This window comes from Rousettus aegyptiacus, unplaced genomic scaffold (genome assembly GCF_014176215.1).
Source record: "Rousettus aegyptiacus isolate mRouAeg1 unplaced genomic scaffold, mRouAeg1.p scaffold_m13_p_2, whole genome shotgun sequence".
In the NCBI taxonomy this organism is placed as follows: domain Eukaryota; kingdom Metazoa; phylum Chordata; class Mammalia; order Chiroptera; family Pteropodidae; genus Rousettus; species Rousettus aegyptiacus.
In genome coordinates, this window is record NW_023416295.1 from 98,575,916 (window position 1) to 98,598,484 (window position 22,569).

The window sequence follows — 22,569 nt, forward strand, 5'->3', positions numbered from 1 at the left end:
TAACCATGTTGAGGAAAGGGGTCAAGCCACACACCTGGGGAAGCGATTAGAGGCGGGAGGTAGGTGGGGCTGCATGGGGAGGCTCAGTCCCAAAACAAGCGTTCACGTTTGGACAGAAAATAATGGCACTGGGATGCTTCGAGCCTAACTCCTACCCTCTCCACCTCCCTTTTTACATTCCCTTTTGGGGACCTCTAGCTCTACATTAGTCCTCCGAGGCCTCAGACGCTGTGTGAGAACGGCCGTCGGACCGCCGCCGGGCTGTGTGAGTCCCGGACCTGGTAAACGTTAACCTGGTCTCCCTCCCGCTCTGCGGCGACTCCCCAGCGGGAGCGCTTCTGGCAGCGTCCCGGGGACAAGACTTACGCAGTTGTGCTCGGTCGGCTCAAAGTCCCCCTTGCAGATCTTGGCGCGCGCCTGGATCTCACTCATCCTGAAGAGGCAGAGTGCCGTGGTGGCGGGGGAGCGCCTCTCTTGGCCCTCGTCGGTGGCCGCGCTGAACACGCCCGCCCAGACGTCTAGGGCCTCCACCAGACTGGAGGAGAGGAGCAGGTGGCGGCTGTGGCCGCAGTCGAGGTCCGCCTGGCCCTGGAACTGCACCACGGTGCTCTGGGCGATGCGCGCCATGCTGGGCGAGTCGGTGGCGACGCCGGTCGTGTAGTTGTAGCGATAGTAGGGGAAGTAGACGCTGCCGTTCCAGAGAAAAGCGTCCACGAAGTGCAGGCTGCCCGCACTCTTGTTTAGCTTGAGGACGGCCAGTTCGTTCGTGGGTAGGCTGCGCGCCTCCGTGTCCTTGATCGCGATGGCCGTGTCGCGGTCAGACGCCGCGGGGCTGCAGCGGCTCGCCGTCTCGGGCTCAGGTAGCACGTAGGTGGCAGCCACTGCCAGGTACCAGCGGTTGTCCGCGCGGTACACCACGCCGGCCGTCGAGCCCTGCGGGTGACAAGACACTACCTCGGTGCCGTTGCGCAGGTAGCTGAGGCTCAGGTTGCTCAGGGGCCGCACCTCGCAGGTGCCGCGGTCGAAGGTCCAGCCGGTGAGCAGCAGCCCCCCGAGGCCGGCCGCCCCCTCGCGGTAGGGCAGCAGCAGCTTGCTGAAGCTGCTCCCCGGCCGGGGCCGCGCGGGGGGCGCCAGCGAGACGGGCTCCGTGCAGTTGCCTGCTTGGTCCCGGTACAGGCGCGAGAGCCTGTGCTCCAGGCTGTAGTCCAGCTGGTCCAGGCAGCTGCCGCTCGCAATGAACACGCCGTCCGCCCGGCTCGCCGCGATGGCTCCGATGGCTTGCTCCGACCGCCACACGGGCTCGTCCGCGCCCTGGCCGGGCGCCGCCAGCGCCAACATATAGGCGAGCAAGGGCAGCGGCGCGGCGGGGCGCGGGGGGCGCGGCGGTGCCTTCCTCCGGGAGACCTCCATGGGGCTGGGGGGGTCGCCCCCGGGCAGGGCGCTCGGCGGCGACGGCGGCTCAGGCGCGCGGCGACGGAGACGCGGGCGGCGGCGGCTCCTGCGCGCGCTCGGGCTCCTGCGGCCGCCCCATCCCCGTGGCTCGCCTGGGAAGGAGAGCGGGGAGGGCGGCGCGCGGCGGGCTCGCTCCGGCAGCCTGTGCAGCGGCGGCTGTAAGCTCTGCGCGCTCCGGTGCCGCTTCCTCCTCGCCCTTCTTCTCCGGAGAGTTCCTCTGTGCAGCGCTGGCGCTCGCGGGGTGGCGCGGAGGGGAGGGAGGGGGAGTGAGGCAGGCGGGGAGGGCTGGAGAGGTTGGGTGTGCTTGTGCGTTTCACTTTCCCATTGTGAAAGTGGGATGCAACTGGCCCCCTTCCTCATCCTCTTCCTCCTCCGCCCTCCGCCTCCTGTCCGCCCGCCCTCCCTCCACGCCCATCTCCTCTCCCTTGATTCGGTGAGATAGGGAGGAGGGAGGTCTCATAATTTGGGTTACAGGGTAGGTGGCCTCTTTCATCTATTCAAAACAAAGCTGAGCCGCCTGCCGCTGCCGCCACGGCCGCCACCATCGCCCCTTGGCTCGCTCGGGGCTCCCGGGGCGCGCTAACACTGCACAGAGCAGGCTCCTGCACGCGTCGGCCCTCGGGGCTGCTCCAACGCTCTGGTTTTGTTTACAAGAGCAGCTGGGGCGGGGGGCGGGGGCAAGGGTGTGGGGATACGCGAGGCATTCGGAGCGTGGACCCCGGGCGCCAAGAGGTTGCAGCTGAGGCCGCGGGCTCCAGCTACAGGGAGGCGCGAGGGCGGCTGACAGGTGTGGAGAAGCGGGAGGGAGGCCCTGGGGAGACGCGCTAGAGACGTGGACGAGTCAGAGGCTCGGGGTGGGGGGGCCAAGGCGCCTCTGTCACTGCGGATGGTTTTCTCTGGTCGGATAAGTGAAGTGGGAGAAAGGCAGGCGCCAAGACTCTGGTTTTGGACAATCCCCGGGGTTGGAGCTCCCATATTTGAAAAGGTTCTCTAATCTCCCTTGGCAACAGAGTCCCAGGCTTTTAAACTTAGTGCTTTGAAAGTTCTACTCACCATCTGACCGTAATGATCGTGCCTAACATTTATTGAGCACTTACTAGGAGCTGGGTGCTGTTCTAAATTTATTACATGCATCAAGACTCATGTAATACCTTTAACGACTCTTAATTAGTGACTATTATTATCCCCATTTAGTAGTGAAGAGAATGATCATGGAGAGGTTATGAAACTTGCGGAGTGTCCTACTGCTGGTAAACAGCAGAGACCACATTCGAATTCACATCTAGCTAGCTCCAGGGTCGCTCACACATTCTGCTCTAGCCAAGAGCCACCTGTGGCCGTTACAATATGATCATTCTCAGCAGGTGTGACTGAAAAGTTCCCTAAGTTAAATGCTTCAACCTCCCCTCCCCAGCCCAGCCTTCTTATCTTAGAAGCAGGTATCTTATTTCCCTAGAGACCAGTCTCGTGCTTTCCCTGTCTCATCCTTTCCCACTTCTTTCCTTTGGGCCTTCTGAGATCTCATCAACTCATTCAGGGGGTGAATACCAGCTGGTTTCCCCCAAAGCCACCAAGAGGGCACACAATGAACTTCTGAATCACTGTACACCTAGGTGACTACCTCCCTGGGTGAAGGTTCATGATTTCTCAGAAGGAGGACTCCTAGAGGATGCACAAATGCCTTCCAGTTTTCTGAGGCAGGTGAGAGCATCACTAAGCACCCTTACAGCTTGGCAGGTAATCCAGGAAGGTACCAGAGGATCCCGAAGATCCCTGTGCATCCTTAGGAAATGATCTCTGGCCCTTCCCAAGCTATTTTCAGGCCAGAGGCCCCAGGGAGGATAACTGGTTGCACCCCCCCTTCTTCCTTCCCTTTCCAGTCCCCCAACTCTGGATGGAATCTACTGGGGGATGGCAGGGAGAATGGGGTGAGTGGGCTTCCTCCAGATGCTGAGCCCTCCTGAAGTAGCAGCTGTTGCAGGTTTTAAACTTCTACAACAGTGCTTCGAGTTCACCCCAGTGCTGAGGAATAAGGCAGGAAAAGGAGCTCTGGAAGGCTTGAGGAAAGGAGGGTGAGGTGAAGCAAGAAGCAGAAGAGAAACATGATTTTCTGCCCTAGACATGCAGTTAAAGGATCTTATCATTCCATCAGGGGTGCTCATATTCTGAATTCAGAGAGGTCATCTTTCCATTCATAATTTCCTTCTTTGAAATTAGATAACATTATCTTTGCCTGAAAGTAGGCATCAAATGCTTTCCCATGAGACACAAGGTCACTCATTCTGCCTTGGTGGTAGTGGTTGGGGTGCCGGTGAGGAGAGTGGAAGAGGAAGGGGAAAGGCCTGAGATACTGGTTTGATGTTAATCAGGAGACTTTAAACAGAGCAATTCAGATGCTCTCTCTGCTCCAAAATAATCAGACCTTTGCACCTCATTCCCTGTGCTCCTGAAATGTTTTAAGGATATTTGCACTGCTGGAAATGGGAAAGTAGTATCGAAGAAACATCTGCAGAAGCTCGTTGAACCCCTCATGGCATAGTAGGGGATTTATGTTCCGTTATTTTGAAAATTTTCCCTGTGAATGATGAAGAATGCACTGATCTTCACTGCCGTCATGAACCGGCTGTGGCAGCGTTTGTTGTGCTGAGACGCAACAGTTCAATTCCATTGCAGAGATAGTTTTACTTCACTGGTGACCAAGTAATTTCTCTAAGTCCTGTAGAGTTGGTACAATCAGTAGCAGACCATCTTAGGAATCACTTGGATTAAACATACTCTATGGTGTGGCATTTTGATCACTAAAGTCATTGCCGCCTCATTTTGAAAAAGAAACACAAAAATACTATCAGCGAGGAGTATAAACAGCTATGATTGGCAACAGTTCCTTGCCATCCTACTGTGACCATAAGCCCCACTCTTGAGAGTCGGTTTCTTTTTCTTCCCATTTAATTATATACAGGTTCCTACTGTGAAAGAAATCTTAATCTATGCCTACTTTTTAGCGTGAAAAAATGTAGGATACTAAGAAGCATATAAATGTATTCTTTGCTGATTCTGCCCTATTTTGTACAAGCATGTTTGCCCTTTTCCAATCTTCCTGTGTACTAAAGCTCCACCTTCAGGACACAAATTCACATGTAAAAAGTGTGGGAAATGTGAATAACTGAAATAAATATTTATACATATGGATTCTGTGTGTCTTTGATTTCTTTCTCTTGGATGCTGCCGCCTGGCCAAGGGTACAAGTCTCTTGACAAAGCTTCCCTCTCCAACTGATGGAGCCCATCCTGTTGGTTGTCACTTATTACACACTCAGAACTCGTAACATAACTGGCTGAACATCCCCCCTGCCCCAACACACACACGAAAGAATATGGTGCAGATTTGTCCTCTGGACAGACCTTTTTGTCTTCTAGTTTGCTACCACGGAAATAGGCTGTTCAGACTGATTTCAAGCAGTTTTATTTGTAGCATTCACTAGATGAGAAAGTCTTCATAATGAGAAAATATCAACTCCCTCAGGCACCAAAGGCAATCTGGGTTAACCAGACCATCCACAATCAGACTCATTTCTGCTGGGCAGGACTTTATAGATTCAGTGGTTTCCTGCTGAGACTCAGGACATTAAGATCTGTTCAGCAGGCAATTGGTCACAGTCACAAGATGGCTATCATTGGTGCTTCAGTTTTCTTTCTGACTTAAAAAAAAAAAAATTGACAGTCATCTGTAGGGATGACTGGGCCAGCAGGGATTGAAAGCAACTAAGAATATTAGTTCTGGTGATCAACATATTGTCTTTATGCCTTGTCTATATAGCTATAACCTGTGGACAGCATTTGGAAAATGCTACCCGGTGGGTCAAATAGTACCAGTGTTGTCCTTCTAAGACTTAAGACAGGCCACTTTCTGCTCCAAGCTTTGCTCAAATCTATGTGATCTTTCAGACTGAGGTCCTTATCAAAGTTGCCAGCCCCTTTCGGTGACTGACAGGAAAAAGAAATAAGCCAGCCTCCTTTCTAGTCTGCTGATGAGTAGATGGTTGAAAGCAGATAAGATGAAGAGCCATTTAATAAGTTAGAATTGATGCTGAGAGATGAGTTGAATACAGTTCAATCAACATGAAAAGTCAGTCAAATGCAGCCCGGTTAAGATGTGGCTGAGGGAATACAGCCTCATCTTCCCTGATCACCCAACATGGCCCCAGACAATTGTTGAGCATTCTTATGCTTGGTGATAGTGCCTGTGCCTTTGGTTAAAGTGATAAAGGCTCCCTGGTGTTCCTTCAGTAGGTGGAATTTGGGTTCTTCCCCACTCCCAACATTACAGTTGTCCTCTTTACCCATGACATGGCTTAACAGGTCATGGTCATTCACCAGCAAAGTTATAATTGTAGATGGGAGAATGGATTGAATGTACAAGGAAACAATTCTTTACTCAAGGATAAAATGATTTAATTTAAGCTAAATAAGGGCCTTTACTCAGTTTTAGGCATGAATGAACTATTGCCTATGGAAAAGATGTAAATGTCAGTTGGTTTTAAGAGATTGGTGTCTAGGATATCGACCTGGCCCCCTGGTACCTTACTTCTCATGTCATGAAGTTTCTCTTGAGCCCTTTCTTCGAAGCATTCATCAAAACTATCAGTGTTCAAGAGTCTGAGATGATTACAACAGTTGAAAGCAAGATATAGTAAATCATCAGCCATCACAGTGTTTTTCCAGGTCAGCTGGAGTTCACCCTGCATGAATTACACAGTCATCAGTTAATTGTTTCTTCAGATTGGGAAAATTTCTGTAACTTGCTGAGCCATCTCTTGGTCACCAACTTCTCTCTGATTTTCATAAGATTCAAATTTGTCCCTGCTCATAGATTCCTTGCTGTTCTTTTAAAACAGGAAGCCAAAAGGCCATCAAGAAATAGACACAAAATGCTGATCTCTCTTTAATTCAATGTTTTTTTCCATGTCTCTGTTCTGCCTTCACAGTTCTGAGGCTCCCTGTCAGCATAATCCTAGGCCTTGAATCCTTTGATAACTGGCAGCTTGGCATAAACCCTTTCAAAGAGAAGAGCTGCCAGAAACCAGGCCCTCATATTAATAATAATTCAAACTCTTGAAATGAATAGCAGAAGATAAGATAAACACACAGATAACTTCACAGTCGCTCAATCCTTCTGTTTCCTTGAGATTCTGAGGGGGACATGCTCTGAGCTGACAGTAAAGTTGCTGGACTTGGCTGTGAGTGGTCTGGTGCTCACCACCAAGCTGGCACCTCTTCTCATTCTTATACACTTGCTAGTCCCTAGAAAATATTTCTACCAATGGGGGCAAGAAGCAACTGGCATCAGCTCTGAGTATGAGTTGTTGCTGTTAGGAAGCTCAGTATGTGGTCTCCATGGTGAGGGCAACCCCACTTGTCTCCCACCCTGAGGATGGCACTGGGAATATGGAGGTCCAAACCGCATCTCTTGGATACTCAAAGCCCCATGCACAGAATCCCAAGTGCAAATCCTATGGAAGAATGAGCATTTACCTTGCCTTTCCACCCCTTCTCTAATCCACCTTGTGTATTTCTTCTTTCCCATCTGTGCTGGATAGTCACAGACCATTTCTCCACTCTTTCCCATCCTGCCCTATACTCAGAAGTTTAATATTTATGGCCATCTCTCTTGCCTTTTGGCTTCTGGTTGGACTCAGCCAATGGGAAGCCCCAACATGAAATCCAAGGGTAGTGATATCTAGATATTTATTCTCCCAGCTCCCTCCCCACTAGAGGGAGGTTTAAGAGGCCACAGATCCTGTGGGAAACCCTCTCTCACAGCTACAGCTATAGTCAGCCTTCTCTAGGTTATAGCCACTCCCTCACCTTACTCCTTCATTATGGTCCCTTAATGGTCTCTTCATTATGTATTCATTTGCATGTGTCACCTGTTTCCTGCAAGAACTATGACTGATGAACCAACCTCCCTCCAAACATGGATGGAACAGTGATATTTAAAGAATGATATTTAAACCTGTATATTCTGTTTGTCCATTGATGGAAAGCACAAAAAAAAAAAAAAAAAAAAAAACTGCTATGCACAAGGAACTCCTGGTCTTTCTCTCCAAGTGTTTGGTTCTCCCAAATCCGACAACAGAAAAAGCTCCATTTTTCTTCCCTTTGCACAGGCTTTTCTGCATTAAATTCAACCTGGTGATACAGACAAATGGTGATTCAGATACAGAAACCTGACTGGGTAGGATTATATTTTTTTTTCCAGCAAATCATAAAAGTAAAAGCTTTATCTTAAATGTCAACCAAGAACTACTGGGGGCTGAGGGTTCAGAAGGTGGCAGGGGACAGGGGTGGTCATGATCTCTAAAACACTGCTCAACATTTGAAGTATATTTTCAAATAAGACATGAAACTGAACACACTGCGTTTTTCTTTTTAGGCATTTCTCCTTAAGTCTGAACTTCTACAGTCCCTTCAGTACAGTCTAGAAATTCCATTTTTATTCATTATTACCAAAACAGATTATTAAGAGATTGCAATACCTTCCTTATCTCCAGATCTCACCCCATCCCGCCTCCCACTAATACTTAAAAGTAAATCGGATATTCTTCATAGCTCAAGGACAGGTGATACACACAGTGTTCTATGGAGTAGAAATAGAAACCATCTTGAGTTCTAAAGACATTACTTTTTTAGAGGGTACTTTATTTTTACCCTGCCCTGACTTCTGCACTTTAATCATCGGAACCAGCCAATTTGAAATCTGACTCCCCTCATTTATCGGACATTCTTAATGGGGATTAAATATTTACACCGTCAGAGACTTATCCCCCCACTATGAAAGCTGCAAATTTGGGACATTCAAGATCTTTAATTGTGAGGAAAGGCACACGTATAGTCAAATAGGCAAAGATGCGTTTTTCAGTTTCTTCGATTTTGAGGGGGTCGGGTGCAAGGGTTGTGGCAGCAGGACAGGTGTGTGATCCTAGCAAATTGGATTTCTTGCTGACAGGAAAACTGGAGACAGAGCTGTTCTCAGGCGGGTTAGATGAACTGGGTCGAATCAAGGCTCCCTTATGGATGTACAATTCCTGGAAGCCCACCGCCAGGACCTAGAACCTATTGACCTGTGCTCCTGCAGGCTCCATTGCCAACCGTGGAGCGGGTGAGGTTTGCATTCTCAGCTCTCAGAATCCCTTTATGCACCTACCTGCTCCTTCCGCAGTGGTGTTGCCCCTAGCCACTCCAGCCCCTTGGGCGGTCCACTATAATGGTTAAGTGCTTGGACACAGAGTGGGCCTCCAAAAAGGGTTAGCCCTACACAAGGGCATCAGGACAAGAGGGACTGAAATCCAGCCCGCCTTCTGCTCACCAAGCCCTCATCTTGGCATGAGGCTGGGTGTGCCCAAAGGAAGAGATGCTTTTTCTTTGTACAAAAACTGTTCCACACCCAGTGCCACCACTGAGTAACTATGCAGCCTTGGGCTCTCTGAGCCTCAGCATCCTGGAAAAACAGCATCTCTCTCATGAAGTTTTCAAGCATATTAAATGAGATAATAGGTGTGAAGCATTTAGAACAATGCCTGACACATAGGAAATGCTCAATAAGGGATAATAACGTTATTATTATTGCCATTATTAGACACCATCAGAATTCTGATGCTATGTTAACCCACTGTATTAGTTTCCTAGGGCTGTCATAACAAATACCTCAGCCCGGGGGGCTTAAAGAACAGAATCTATATCCTCACAATTCTGGAGGTTAGAAGTCTGAGGTCGAGGTGTCAGCAGAGTTGGTTTCTTCTGAGGTCTTCCTTCTTGGCTTGTAGATAGCCACCTTCTTCCTCTGTCTTCACACACAGTCTTCCCTCTGTATGTATCTGCATCCAAATTTCTTCTTCTTATAAGAACACCAGTCATACTGGATTAAGACCTACCCTAATGATCTTATTTTACTTCTTTAAAGACCTCATCTCCAAATACATTCAGATTAGGAGATACTAAGAGTTAGTATTTCAACTTATGAATTTTGAGGGACCACAGTTTAGCCCATAACACCCATTTCAAATCCCATTTTTAAGAAGGAATTTTAACTGGCATTTCTTGGGCACATGCCCAGTACTGAGCACATTTACTAGGGTTTGACCATCACTTAAGACTTATGCCTACCTTTTAACTTTTACCATCCTTACTGTCAGAAAACAAACAAACAAACAAGTATTTATTAAAGGACTTTGATATATAGGGCTTTATGCTGAGAGCTAGGGATATACTTGGTACCGTCTTCCACTTTTAGCAGTGAGATAGCCTTTAAACAAGGCCTTAAACTCTGTTTGAATATGACTTTGTATTGAAAAGGGAAGAGTTTTATACTGTAAATATGTTGACAAGCTTATAATAATTATAAGGCCTTTCATACTCTGTGGCTTTACATATATTGTACTTTTCATCTAAAATTTTTTTCCTCTTTCCACTTTGCAACCTCCTACTCATCCTTCAAGGCCCAGTTTAAAAGCCACTTTCTCCTGGGATTCTTTCTTAAAAGCTAATCCCCTACCAGACTATGAGCTCCTAAACAAAAACAAACAAACAAACAAACAAACATTAAATTAAAAGAGAAATCAAGTTCTAATTCATCTTTGTGCCCCTGGGAACTGGCACTTAAATACTAGGAGCTAGTATTTAATAAGTGTTTATTCATTTATTCCAGAATGGTAGTGAAGATCTCTTCCTTGCCAGGCTCTGCTTTAGCAGTGTACTCGACTTGCCTGTTGAATTTAACTGAACTAATTCCTCTGCTTGGTTATGGATTCCCTCCTCTGAACTTGAATAGCACTTTATTTGCCGATCTGTGATAGCATTTACATACTGCAATTTACATTATACATTATGCATTAGTGGGATGTATATAGTAGCTCTTCCCCTAAATTGTAGTTTCCTTGAGATCAGGGATAGTGTCTTATTCAATTTATCTCCACAATTTCCTTTATGCCTCACACTTTTTGTTTGTCTGTTCATTTCTTTAACAAATATTTCTCAAGAATGTACCATGTGCTAAGCATGTGATGCAGACTGGAGGTGTGACGGTGAGCTTGACTGATAGTTTCCTCTCTGTGCAGCTTACTGGACCTTGCACAGACTCAATGGTCAACAAACATTGGTTGATCGAGCATTAAAGACTGTGTAAAATCTTTAGGATCAGGAGTCATTCTTTGAGGTACCCACAGTCCCAAATAGAATGACTTTACCTAGCATATGCACAATACATATTTACCAATTTGTGAATTATCTCTGAGAGACAGAGAATGCAAAAGGAGAAAAGCAATATCCAGCCACATGCAAAAAAAATATTATTGACAATATGGAGGAGTAACCACTGAATGCAAGTCTGAGGATTGCATTTGAATTATTTGTTAATTTACAGCACCTTTCAAACTTTGTTTGAATATGGCTTTGTGTTGAAAAGGGAAGAGTTTTATACTGTAATTATGTTAGACAAGCTTATAATAATTATAATAATTATCAACTGAGTGCCAATAATACTTTAAGAACTCCACTGAGCATTAAGATCACACTAGTGTCTAACAGGTATTTAAAATTAAGCTCTTTAAAATTGAAAGGGCACAGATTCAGCATTTCCTATTTTTAATAAGCAAAGATTCAAGCAAATAAAAACCCTCCTTTTCATAGTAGAAATTTCTATTTACAATAAAAACTTTCATCTAAGATGTTTAGTGAATCCTTCCTAAATCCAGTGAGAATTTAAAGAATTTATTTTCTTTAACATACCTTGAATGATATTCTCTTATTTGTTTGAAAAAAATATGACAACATGACAGATCTCTGAGCTCATATAGAGTGGAGAACACATTCCATCAGCAGACAAGCAAGTTTTCATGGGTATGTTATTCCATTATGCATAGAAACAGCCAAACTTTGATGCACAGCAAGATTCCCCCTAGTGGATACAGAAGGTACTTGACAAGGAAAAAAATAGTCTTAACCACTATCTGAGTGGAGTTTGGTGATGGTTTACTGTGGTTTACAAGCCTTCATTCCTCCCTGGCATCTGTTCCCCAAAGTTGGAAGTATGTCACCAATTAATAAAGGTTTGATTAGCAATCCTCATTCTATCTAGCATCTGTAGTAATTAAGGTGTCTGCCTGCAGGCTTGCAAATGCAGCATGAAATTACAGTAAACCCTAGAACAGAGAAATAAAACATTCTTTAAAACAACAACATCTGATCCTGATTTCCATAAGATACCCCATAAATTAAATTCCCAACTGTAACCATTTCGGTCTAAACCGATATGGTGCCTTCATCCAAACCATAGAAAGGATTAGCTCTTTTCAGAGAATCTATTAATAATTAGGTCAGTGGTGGCCAGCCGCTTTAAAAAAAAATGTGCTTTTGTACATTGCCCAAACAAGATTTCTAGGTGTCAGTCTTCGTTACATCTCTTGACAAATCCCCACTACTTTTCATGTGGAGTATTTATGACTCCATTTCATACACACTTGTTGATTATAGGCATAGCACTATGTACCAGAAGGTGGGGAAAGGAGAAAACAGATGTGAAAAAGACACAGTTCTCGGCCTCTGAACAGCCGATAATCTACTCAGATGTGTCAACTTTCTCCTTCACTGGTTCCTCTTCTTCTACATACCGCTTTAAATTTTGATAGGTAGGGGCTCATACAACTAAATCTACCCAAAAAGCTTTACCATTTTTTCGGTAAAAGAACTGCCACTGCACACTACCCCAGATGTGGACACATGACTCAGGTCCGGCCAATCCAAGTACCCCATATCTGGCAGCTGTGTTTGGTCTAAGTGTAAGTCATGTGACTCATGCAAAGCCAATCGGAGTTTTTTTCCGTAGATTGTTATTCAAATAGTGGGAGGAAAAAAATGTTTTACTGGGATGAATAATCTGGGGCTAGCAGTGACTGCGTTCTTTACTTAATAAAGTCCTGTCTGAAATAGGTGAAAATGAGGCCAATATTTCAAGAGATTCAGAGATGAGATAGACAGAAAGACAGACAGACAGACAGAGACAAAGACAGAGACAGAGAGAAATTGATTGCACCCCACTAAAATTGGGTCTTCAGTCCTGGTCCTTGGACTTAAACCAGTTCGAGTGAGCTTCTATCATTTGCTCTGTCTTTAGTACTCTCATCACTACTCTATTCTCACTGGTCAATATCACCAATGTCCATGGGCTTTCGCCGGCACTTCCCTGCTAAAGGCTCTAAAATCTCTACACCAGAATCATCTGTTGAGCTTTAAATCTATATGTCTAAATGTCTACTGGTCGTCTCCTTTGGACACTTGCAACCCCCAGGCCATGGACAGGTACCAGTCCTTGGCCTGTTAGAAAATGGACCCCATGGCAGGAGGTGAGCAGCAGGCTAGCGAGCAAAGTTTCATCTGTATCTTCATCCACTCCCCAGCACTAGCATCACTGCCTCAGCTCTACCTTAGATCACCAGACATTAGATTCTCATAGGAGCCACCTGTCCCTAATGCCAAAAAGGTGGGGGACCGCTGCTCTATAGCACCTCAAACCAATTTTCTTTCACATCTTTTCCCTACATATTCCCAATCTCTCTGGATGACACCACTGCCCACCCGGATTCACAATCCAAAAGCATCCTGGATACTTCTCTCTCTCCCTATATCTAATTAATTGGCAAGCCCATTAATCTTATCTCCTTAAGATTTCTCATATCCCAGATAGTTTCTGTTTTCTCACATCTGCTCCTTAGTTTGGTCCCTCATCACTTCATCTCTGTGAGATGGGTATTCTTAGTCCCAGGCTCACTGTCCACTCCTTCTATCCAGCCTTTGCATTGCCTTCTCATTTTATTCCAAAATGGAAAGGTGATCAGATTACTTTCTATTAAAAATCCCTCATGGTCTCCCCACTGTTTCCCAGTCTTTTTATGTCATGGTCACAAAAGGCCTCATTCTGCTTGGCTCCACCTTCTTAGACCCACACAAGGCCACTTGCTACTGTAGGCAACACCTCCAGGCTCTGCCCAGTAGTCCCAAGGGCTGAGAGCGTAGGGTAGTGTCTCAACACACCATACAGCTCACTTTGTTGGGAAGTGCTGACTTAGAAATTACAGCTTATACTTCTTAGCTTGATATATGAAGTCCCTGGCCACCTGTCTTTGCAAGATCATGTTCCCATTCCTTCACGTGCATGTGTAATTGTGCTCTGTGCTGAGCTTATTGGAGTGTAGTTGTGCGGTGCCAGGAAAGCAAAACCCTGAGACATCTATTGGCATGGGTTGATATGCCTGGGGGCTTTAGTCATTGTTTGTTCTGTCTAAAGGAGAAGAATGATGCTAAGCTTCTGCGGAGAGACACAAAGAAAAGTAGATGAAAACAGTGTGCTTCCTATTCCTCAGACATTCTCCCACAGACAGCAGGGGTAAGCAGGGGATAGAAGGTGTACTTTGACCAAAGTTTTGTGACATTCGAGGCGTTCACACCATTTGGGGGGCTAGTGAAAGAGTAAAACAGAGTCAGAGAGAAGAGCTTTCTCCTAGCTTTGCAGAGTACTGTTTCAGCATGGTGGTGGTGGTGGTGCTAGTGGTGTGATAGAGAGTAGCAGGCAGGAAACCACATTCCCAAAAATGTTCCCCTGGGGTCTCCCCGAAGTGACCGGAGGGATTGAAGGAGGAAGGAGTTGAATCCTAGAGTTATGCAGGTCAAGGATAATCTGCTAGTAAAACTCAGGGGTATTAGTCATGTGATCTCATTGGTACCACTGGGAGACCTGTGAAAAACAGTTTACAGCAACTAAGTAAGTTGGTTATGATGTATTTAATTATAAGGGGAAAATATGTACTGTAGCATAAATAAGTGGGGCTTAATTTTTTCCCACAGAGGGAGTCCAGTTGCTACTAGTATTTGTTGCTATTCAGTGTTACTATCAAAGAGCCTTTCGGGCTCTTATTATCTTTCTGCTGTCACAAAGAACTACCACAGCTGCAAATATAATAGTTTTCAAGACAAAAAGGGGAAAGTTAGCTTTCTCATAGCAAGACTCTGTTTTCTTTATGTCCATTAGGAAGGTTCCAAGCAGGCATCCGCTTATAAATCATTGACCAGAATGTGGTCACATGATTTTTCTGGACCAATCACTGGCAAAGAGAAAAGGAATGACCATGATTAGCTCCTGACTGGCTCCTGAGCCTGGGTCTGGAGAAGAAGCTTACTTTCCTTGAGGTCTTTCCAGATACAAAACTAGGATTGTATTAGTGGGGAAGAAAGAGGGAAGGTGTTGGGTTGGTGTCGGGTTGGTAAAGAATGCTGTCTGCTACTCCAATACTGTAAGATTTACAGCCCTCCATGTCTGGAAAGTCTCCACCTTCCCTCCCCTTTGACCCAGTTCTACTCATCTTTCAGGTCCCCACTCCAGCATCTTCTTTGATACCCCTTCTTTAGAATTAACTACTCCCTCCTTTGTGCCACCAACATAGTTGATTCATACCTTTATCTTTGCTCTCATTATACTCTATCTCAATATTTATCATCTGCCATCCTCATGGCCTTAGGCTCCTGGGAGGAAGCGGTTATATCATGTTCATCTTTGTCTCTCACGTCTAACATGATGACCAGCACAAAGTAAGTGTTCGGCATTTGTGAATTAGATGTTGTGTAAACAAATCCAAGATGGAAAACTATCATTAAAGCACTGGCATCTTCATGCAAAAAGACCCACTAAATATACACAGTAGACAGTTATTCAATTCAGCCACACCTACTGATGGCATGTGTATTGTCTGCCAAGCTCCAGAGCAACCCAAGTGAAGGATAACACAGGTTCCATGAATTCAGAGCATGTGCACTGCAATGATAACTAACAACAGGGAATAGCATCCCATAGGTGTCTCATTAGAGCTACAGGAGTGCAGTGGCAGGGGACGACAAAAGACATTGGGACAGGGATGACACCGTAATTAAAATCTACAGGTAATCCAAAATCTTAATTTAATCAATACTCTCACCCTCCATCTATCCACAACTTCTTAGTGATGTGAGAAAATCGTCAGATTTGGGTATCATTTCCCCTGGATGCCCTGCCTATCTGTCAGTGCACCTGTGACCCATAGTAAAAGAACCACGTGGTAAACAGCCAAAGAGGAAAACAGGGAGAAAAGGGGCCCTTGGTAATTCGTGACTGAGGTAGTCAGCTCTTGAATAGCTGATGCAGTTTTAACCAGTGATTTGAAGATCAAATGATCTCATATTTCACAATTATACTACATCTGAGTTTTTTGTTAAGATGCGTTATTGGAAAAGAAGTAACTAAAACCACATGAAATGCACAAAAGGAATACTAAAACACCAAGGAGAATACTGAGAGCCTACTAAGGGAGAAGTTGACAACCTTTTCGGCACCAGGGACTGGTTTCATTGAAGAAAATTTTTCCACAGATCCAGGAGTTGGGGGACGGTTTCAGGATGATTCAAGCACATTACATTTATTGTGCACTTTATTTCTATTATTATTATTACATTGTATTATATAATGAAATAATTATACAACTCACCATCATACATAATCAGTGGGAGCCCTGAGCTTGTTTTCCTGCACATCTGGAGGTGATGAGAGACAGTGACACCCGAAATGTGTTGTTTATGTCCCGTCTACTCCATAATCTCATCTCGGTTGCTATCCCGCTTCACAAAGATAGGATGTTGAAAACGGAAGCGGGCTTCCCAGCGCTTTTGTGGCAATCTCAGGGTACTCTGTCTCGAATCCAGAACACATGGAGATTTGAAGTTGTCTCAAGCATACTTTTAAGGCCGTCATCATTTACAGTCTCAACCAGTTGATTCTCTTCTAGGATGGACAATGTAGATTCACCTGGCTTATTCTCAAATGGGTCATAAATCTATTCTTCCTCAGTTTGGGGTCTTTTGTGGTTGGGAAGTAATGTTCAAAACTCTTTTGAAAACTGAGAGAAGTGATCATGCACCTGCTGGAGAAAGAAGGCTCTGGCTCAGTTTCTTTCAAAATCTCTGCTAATGTTTGGATCATGTCAAAAATCCCAACGTTCGCTCGTCACCCCCATAATTCCAGTTTGGCTTTGAATGCAACCACTTTGTCTGCCGACTTGAACACAGTTGTCATTCTTCCCTGAAGTAACAGATTGAGTTGGTTAAACAGGTTGAATATGTCACACTAGTAAGCAGGTTTTGTGACCCATTCTGTGTCACTGAAATGTGCTGCCAGTGGTGACTGTTTTTCTAAAAGAAATCTCTGGAGTGACTCTCATAGCTCAAAAACTCTGGCCACTGATCTACCTTTAGAAAGCCATCTCACTTCTGTGTATGAGAAGACATGTGCACTTTGTGTCCATCTCACAGAGCTGCATGAACGAATATGAGTTAAGGGCATGTACTTTAATGTAGTTGATAGTTTTAATCACATCCTGCAAAACGTTAAGTTCAGGTGACATTTTCAGCTAGCCAGCATTTCTCTGTGGATGACACAGTGTGTAGACTCACACTCAGAAGCGACCTCTTTGACCTGAGTAGTGAAACCAGAAAGCTGTCCAGTCATGACAGCTGCTCTGTCCGTGCATATACCGACACAAAATGACCAATTCAGTTTTCCTGATATGTAATCATTCAAAGACTTGAATAGTTCCATGGCTGTGGTGTTCGTTGACAACAAAAATGCATATAACATAGCATCGCGCACATGTTCCTGAAAAATATATCTCACAAAAATAAGCATTGTTGCCTTGTTGTCAACATTGGTAGACTCATCAACCTGGATTGCATACCACGGTGACTCAATAATCCTCTCTAGTAACTGTGCCTCAATATCCTCTGCTATTTCATAACTTCATTGAGTTATGGTGCTGGCCAAAAGAGGAACACATACCACCTTTTGAACTGTAGCCTCTCCTAAAAGCTCATGACAAATGTCCTTAGCAGTAAGTCAGATCAATTCTTCACCCTTAGTAAAGGGCTTCTTAGCTTTAGCAATGCAATTAGCCACTATGAATGATGCTCTCGATGCAGACACATTTGATGAAGTGGTGGCCTTCAACAATTGCTTCTGTTCTTCATGGTCATGATTTTTTTCTTTTGAAAAACTCCAAAAGCTTTTATTGTAGGGTGCTTGGTCTCCATGTGGCGAAGCAGTTTTGAAGCTTTTGTGGCTTTGTTGGATAGCTGGTCACCACATATTATACAAAGTGGGCTTGCAGAACGTGAATCACCTGTGGTAATGAACCTGCAACTTAAGTAGGACTCTTGGTATTTTATTTTAAATGCAGCTCTCTTTTTGTTGGCAGTCTCAGAGTCTTCTGCTGTGTCATCACTGGGTTTTTTCCCCTTTTCAAAGAAGCTCTCTAGTGATGTTTGCTTTTTACTCAGTTTGGCTGGGGTTAGCTTATGGCCCTTACCAAAACTGTGACTGAGATAAGTGCCAAGTGCAGGAAGGAGGCATGGATGGAAATGGTAAATAAAATAACGGGCGGGCCATGCACAGACTAAAATAAGTGTCAGATTCTGACTTAAAGCCTGCCACCAGAAGCAGCTATACAATTGAAATACATCAATTCACTGCTGCTATAAATCCTGCCACCAGATGCAACTTAATTGTTGCTTGCTACTCACTGATAGGGTTTTGATATGAGTCTGCAAGCAATTGATTTATTACGGTCTCTGTGCAGTCAAATCTCTCTGCTAATGTTAATCTGTATTTGCAGCCGCTCCCCAGTGCTAGCATCACTGCCTCAGCTCCACCTCAGATCATCAGGCATTAGATTCTTATTGGAGCACAAACCCTAGTATGAACTATGTATGCGAGGGATCTAGGTTGCATGCTCCTTATGAGAATCTAATGCCTAATGATCTGAGGTGGAGCTGAGGCAGTGATGCTAGCGCTGGGGAGCGGCTGCAAATACAGATGAAACTTCTCTTGCTCGCCCGCCACTCACTTCCTGCTGTGTGGCCCAGTTCCTAACAGGCCCCGAACCTGTAACAGTCCATGGCCTGGGGGTTGGGGATCCATGTCCTAAGGGATACGTAAATTTTTTTTGTTGTGGGGCACTTCTTTCACAATCTAGGTGAAGTCTATGGACTTGTCTCAGAATGTTTTTAAATTTTAAAACATTTTTTAAATTAAAAGAAATAGAATACCTAAGATTACAAAGGAAGACAACTATGTTGAGATAGTTAACCAAATAAAATTACGACATGGTAATGTGTGCTTCTTTAGTAACCTTGTAAATAACAAGATCTAGAGCATCTTTAATATTTAATCATGATCTGAAGTAGGGATAAGTATAAATTGAAGTATTTGCAACAATCGTCATGTGATTTGAAAAGATCTGTGATTTCTCTTGGTGACGAAGTCACAGGTGCTACCATCACTATTCCACTTTGTTGCCTACATTGTAGCTGAAGGAAATGCTAAATTTCAGTTAGAGAAAACAAAGATGTAACTTTATTTTACCATCTAAATGCACAGACCCAAGTTACAAACTGCTATTCTGAGGTCCCTCTACCACATGGTGACTGAGTTGAGAACGAGAGTTGGCATGTGTTTTCCTGCCTTTGATGGACACAGGTCTAAAATGTCATTTCTCCCCTATTTGAATAATGATATTACAATTTATATTCTGTTCCTTAAAAAAAAATTAAGTCCATAGATAGATTCAACGACAGGAAGAGAGAAAGGGCCCTCTCAGAATACTAGTTGGAAAAAACCTTAATTAAATTCATTCCCGTTAAATCTCCTTGGAATGCAGCTCCCTAACACTGATGCATTTTCTGCTGATTTAGTAGTTGTCGGATCCTTTACATCCTCTGGTGATATTCTTGCCTCATCAAAATGTGGACACTTTAGATATAAAAAATGGTTTGGGAAACAGAAATTTATACTCTCTGCTTACAGAAACACTTTAACTGTTCATGGCAAGAAACCACTCTTTGAAAATGGTTGAGAGATGAGGCCAGTTCCCTCTGGAAGAGAAATTTTGTGCTCATTAAAATATGAATGAGGAACTTTCACAGTGTTTCATCTTTTTCTTTGCAAATACCAAGCTGTAACCATAACTGACTGGGCTGGTTGCTTGGGGCCAGCTGCCTAGTTCCCCTTTCCTGTTTATTTTAGATCTTACCTAAGTGAGGGGGGACCAGGGAGCACAAGCAGAAGTGCGCTAACACTGTTGGGGAGGGTGGATCACTCTTTTTTTGTTGCAGAAATTAAGTTCCTGCTTAACTTAGAAATAAGCACACCAGACACCAATTCTCCTTCAACAGTTACTATTTTGCTTAGTAGGTGCATCGTTAAAGATTCGCTTCCACACCTGCAATTAAACAACAACAACAAAAATCTATCTGATGCTGAATCTACATCTACACAGTAGATAATTAGGAAAAATCAGGTCATTGGTGGGGGTGCAGAATTCTTCCGAGACAAATCAGATTTATGAGAGCAACGAATTCCAAAATGTGGAGGTGTTACATCTTCATATTAAAAAAGGATTTTGACCAGTTACACACAGATCTAAAAAACAAAAAAGTAAACCAAAGTTAAGAATACACCCGCTGGATGTCATCCCCTTCACTATAGGTCTTATCCTTCCCAATCAGTACCCACAGACTTAATCATGTCTCCCTTCATATTTGTATTTCAATTATGAGAGAAGTAGAGCTTGGATCCTGTTCTATTACAGCCATTTGCACGTGTTTGTTTCTTTCTCTGATTTTCAATTTCTAGGTCTGGTCTTAGCATCTCCAGAGGTGTGCTGGCCAATGAATATGTTTTCGATAAACATTACTAAATTGAATGGAATTCAAAAAGGTACCGCTGGCTAGGGAGGATACAGCAAGTGATTTTTTTTTTCTATAAAACCTAATCAGTAGTGTTAAAAAATTTTCCACCAATCACTTGAACAATGATTTAAAAACCTAGCTTTAAGTTCGTAAATCACACAGAAGACAGCCCAGTGAGAAGGATCTAAATGAGTGGTGAAAAGATCAGAAATGGCCAAAACGAAGTCTGTCAGGAACCTGACAGTGCTTGATATAGCACTGTTGAATAAACTACTGATTTCAACATTAATAGTGACCAATATTACATACTGGCCTGTGTAGTTTTCTCATCTGTAAAATGGAGACATGAACAGATGTCTCCATTTTACAGATGAAATCTGTAAAATTGTGGGGTTGGTATGAGGATTAAATGAGTTAATGCACGTAACACACTTAGAATTGGCAACAGGCATAGAGTAAGTGTTAATTATTTATTACGTGTGGGAGGAACGGTGCTCAGTGCTTCTCATGCTTCACTAGTAGAAATAACAAAGGAGCCAGTGTGAAGAGAAACCTGAGGAGCTGGGGGAAAGAAGAAGGGTACAAACTTATATTCTAGAGTTTTCAGTTCACAGCTTGTGTATTACTCTCTTGCCTGGAATGAGCTTTCCCTAGTCTTCGCAGGGCCGGCTCCCTCTCATCTCGCAGGCCTCAGCTTAAAAGTCCTGCTCAGACATGCCTTCCCTCACTCACAGTCTTAATGTAGGTTCTAGTATACTATTCAGCACAGTGTTCTTTCCTTGTAGAGTATTTAATATGGTATGAAATTGCATGTCATTTTTGACCCACCTGTGGAGCACCTCCGTCACTAGACTGTTCACTCCATAAAAGCGGGAACTGGTTTTGACATGGATTATCTTCAGCTCCTAGGAAAATGCTTGCTCAATGAATTACTATGTCGGTGCACCTGTTGTACACAAATGGAATAAATAAATGAATTAGGGTTCCTGCTGTCGGCAAGGTTATCTCCAGCCAGTGTGGCATCACTTGGCCTACAAGATACTTGCCTCTTAAAACATACTAACACATAGAAGAATGACTCTTCCTCACATACGACATATTGCAATTTAACATTGTTTCCTACTATAGCTTCTTCCAGTATCCTAGGATTTGTATGTCCCACCTCCAGAGAATTTTAAACCAGCCCTCCTACTGGGAAAATTTCCCAGAGCATTCTAGAACTGACCTCCAAAGGAGGACCGAAGAAAGAGGATGATGACTCCAGAATTAAACAAAAAGCTTATCGAGGGAACTTATTAAGCAGAGTCTTGGGTAGCAGTCAGACAGTGGGTCTGTGCACGGAAAGGGGTGGGTGTTTGATATAGACAGCCTCCGGGAACAAAGGAGACTTGTAGCCAAGCGGCACATGCCTGTTGAACCGCTTATTCCAAAGCAGCAAACAACTTAATGTATCTACTTATCTGGTAAGACCATTACTTGCCAGAACAATTCTTTCAGATGATATGGGCCCTTCTCTCCAAGGGTCAACTGGAGGTCACTGAGAGCAACTTGCTTTTTAAGATAGTATTGGTCATGTCAAGCCCCAGAAACTGTTTTGCTTCATGTCTACATCACCACGCACTTCCTCATTTTGATCAGGCTTACAGAGACGGGTGAAGATGGAAAGAGAGGTTACTCTGACAGCAGCTGGGGTGTAAAGTGGAGGGAGGGGGACAAGATAAAATTTGAGTGTCCACATCTTTCACTAAAAAACACTTCCTTTTTGAGACTTCCTGAGGAAGCAGCAAGTACGTGCCCAACCCCCAAAGTTTTGGGTAGTCAGCAGTACCTGAAATCCCCAAACAGGGTTTAGACACCCAAGCTAAGGTATAGAAATGGCCTAATGTCTGTAATTTAAAGGCCAGAAGTGGAAGGAAGGGGGAAATGAAAGAGAAATCCTAGAGTAGGTTTCCTTAGATTAGCAGGGACAATACAAATGGAACCTAGGGAAGGAGGGCAAAGAAAAAGAGGTGAAGTTTTCTATTCTTGAGGTAGAAAGTAGGAAAAAACGACCCCACCTGGAAACTGACCAAGAGGAAGCCAAACTGCCAGCTCCACTGATGTCGTGGCCATCAGTGCACAGGGAGCCTGCCCTGGAGGGGTGGACAGCCTCCTGGGCTGTAAAAGCCAGGCTGCTGCTCACTCAGCCCGCCACAGGCAAAAGAAGCCTTTCTCCCAGGGCCGAGGATGACCAAGGAAGAGAGCAGTGGACAGTAGCTTGACTGGGTTGCAGCAGACCCAAACTGCACCTGTGTATGAGTTACCA

At 44.5% G+C, this 22,569-nt stretch overlaps 1 protein-coding gene and 1 long non-coding RNA gene across 3 annotated transcripts in view; both read right to left on the minus strand.

Moving 5' to 3' along the window:
• Positions 1–1,432, minus strand: part of PLXNC1 (plexin C1) — a 137,335-nt gene extending 135,903 nt beyond the window's left edge. For both annotated transcript variants that reach the window (XM_016150119.2, XM_016150118.2), the window contains exon 1: positions 367–1,432. In XM_016150119.2, the coding sequence (XP_016005605.2) occupies positions 367–1,410 (1,044 nt within the window). In that variant the 5' untranslated portion in view covers positions 1,411–1,432. The remainder of the gene's footprint in view (positions 1–366) is intronic.
• Positions 1,433–19,701: 18,269 nt separating this feature from the next.
• LOC118613856 overlaps positions 19,702–22,569 on the minus strand; it is a 105,442-nt gene continuing 102,574 nt past the window's right edge. The window contains exons 2-3 of the long non-coding RNA XR_004955973.1: positions 21,093–21,210; positions 19,702–19,995 (exon numbers count right to left, since the gene is read on the minus strand). This is a non-coding gene — a long non-coding RNA (uncharacterized LOC118613856). The remainder of the gene's footprint in view (positions 19,996–21,092; positions 21,211–22,569) is intronic.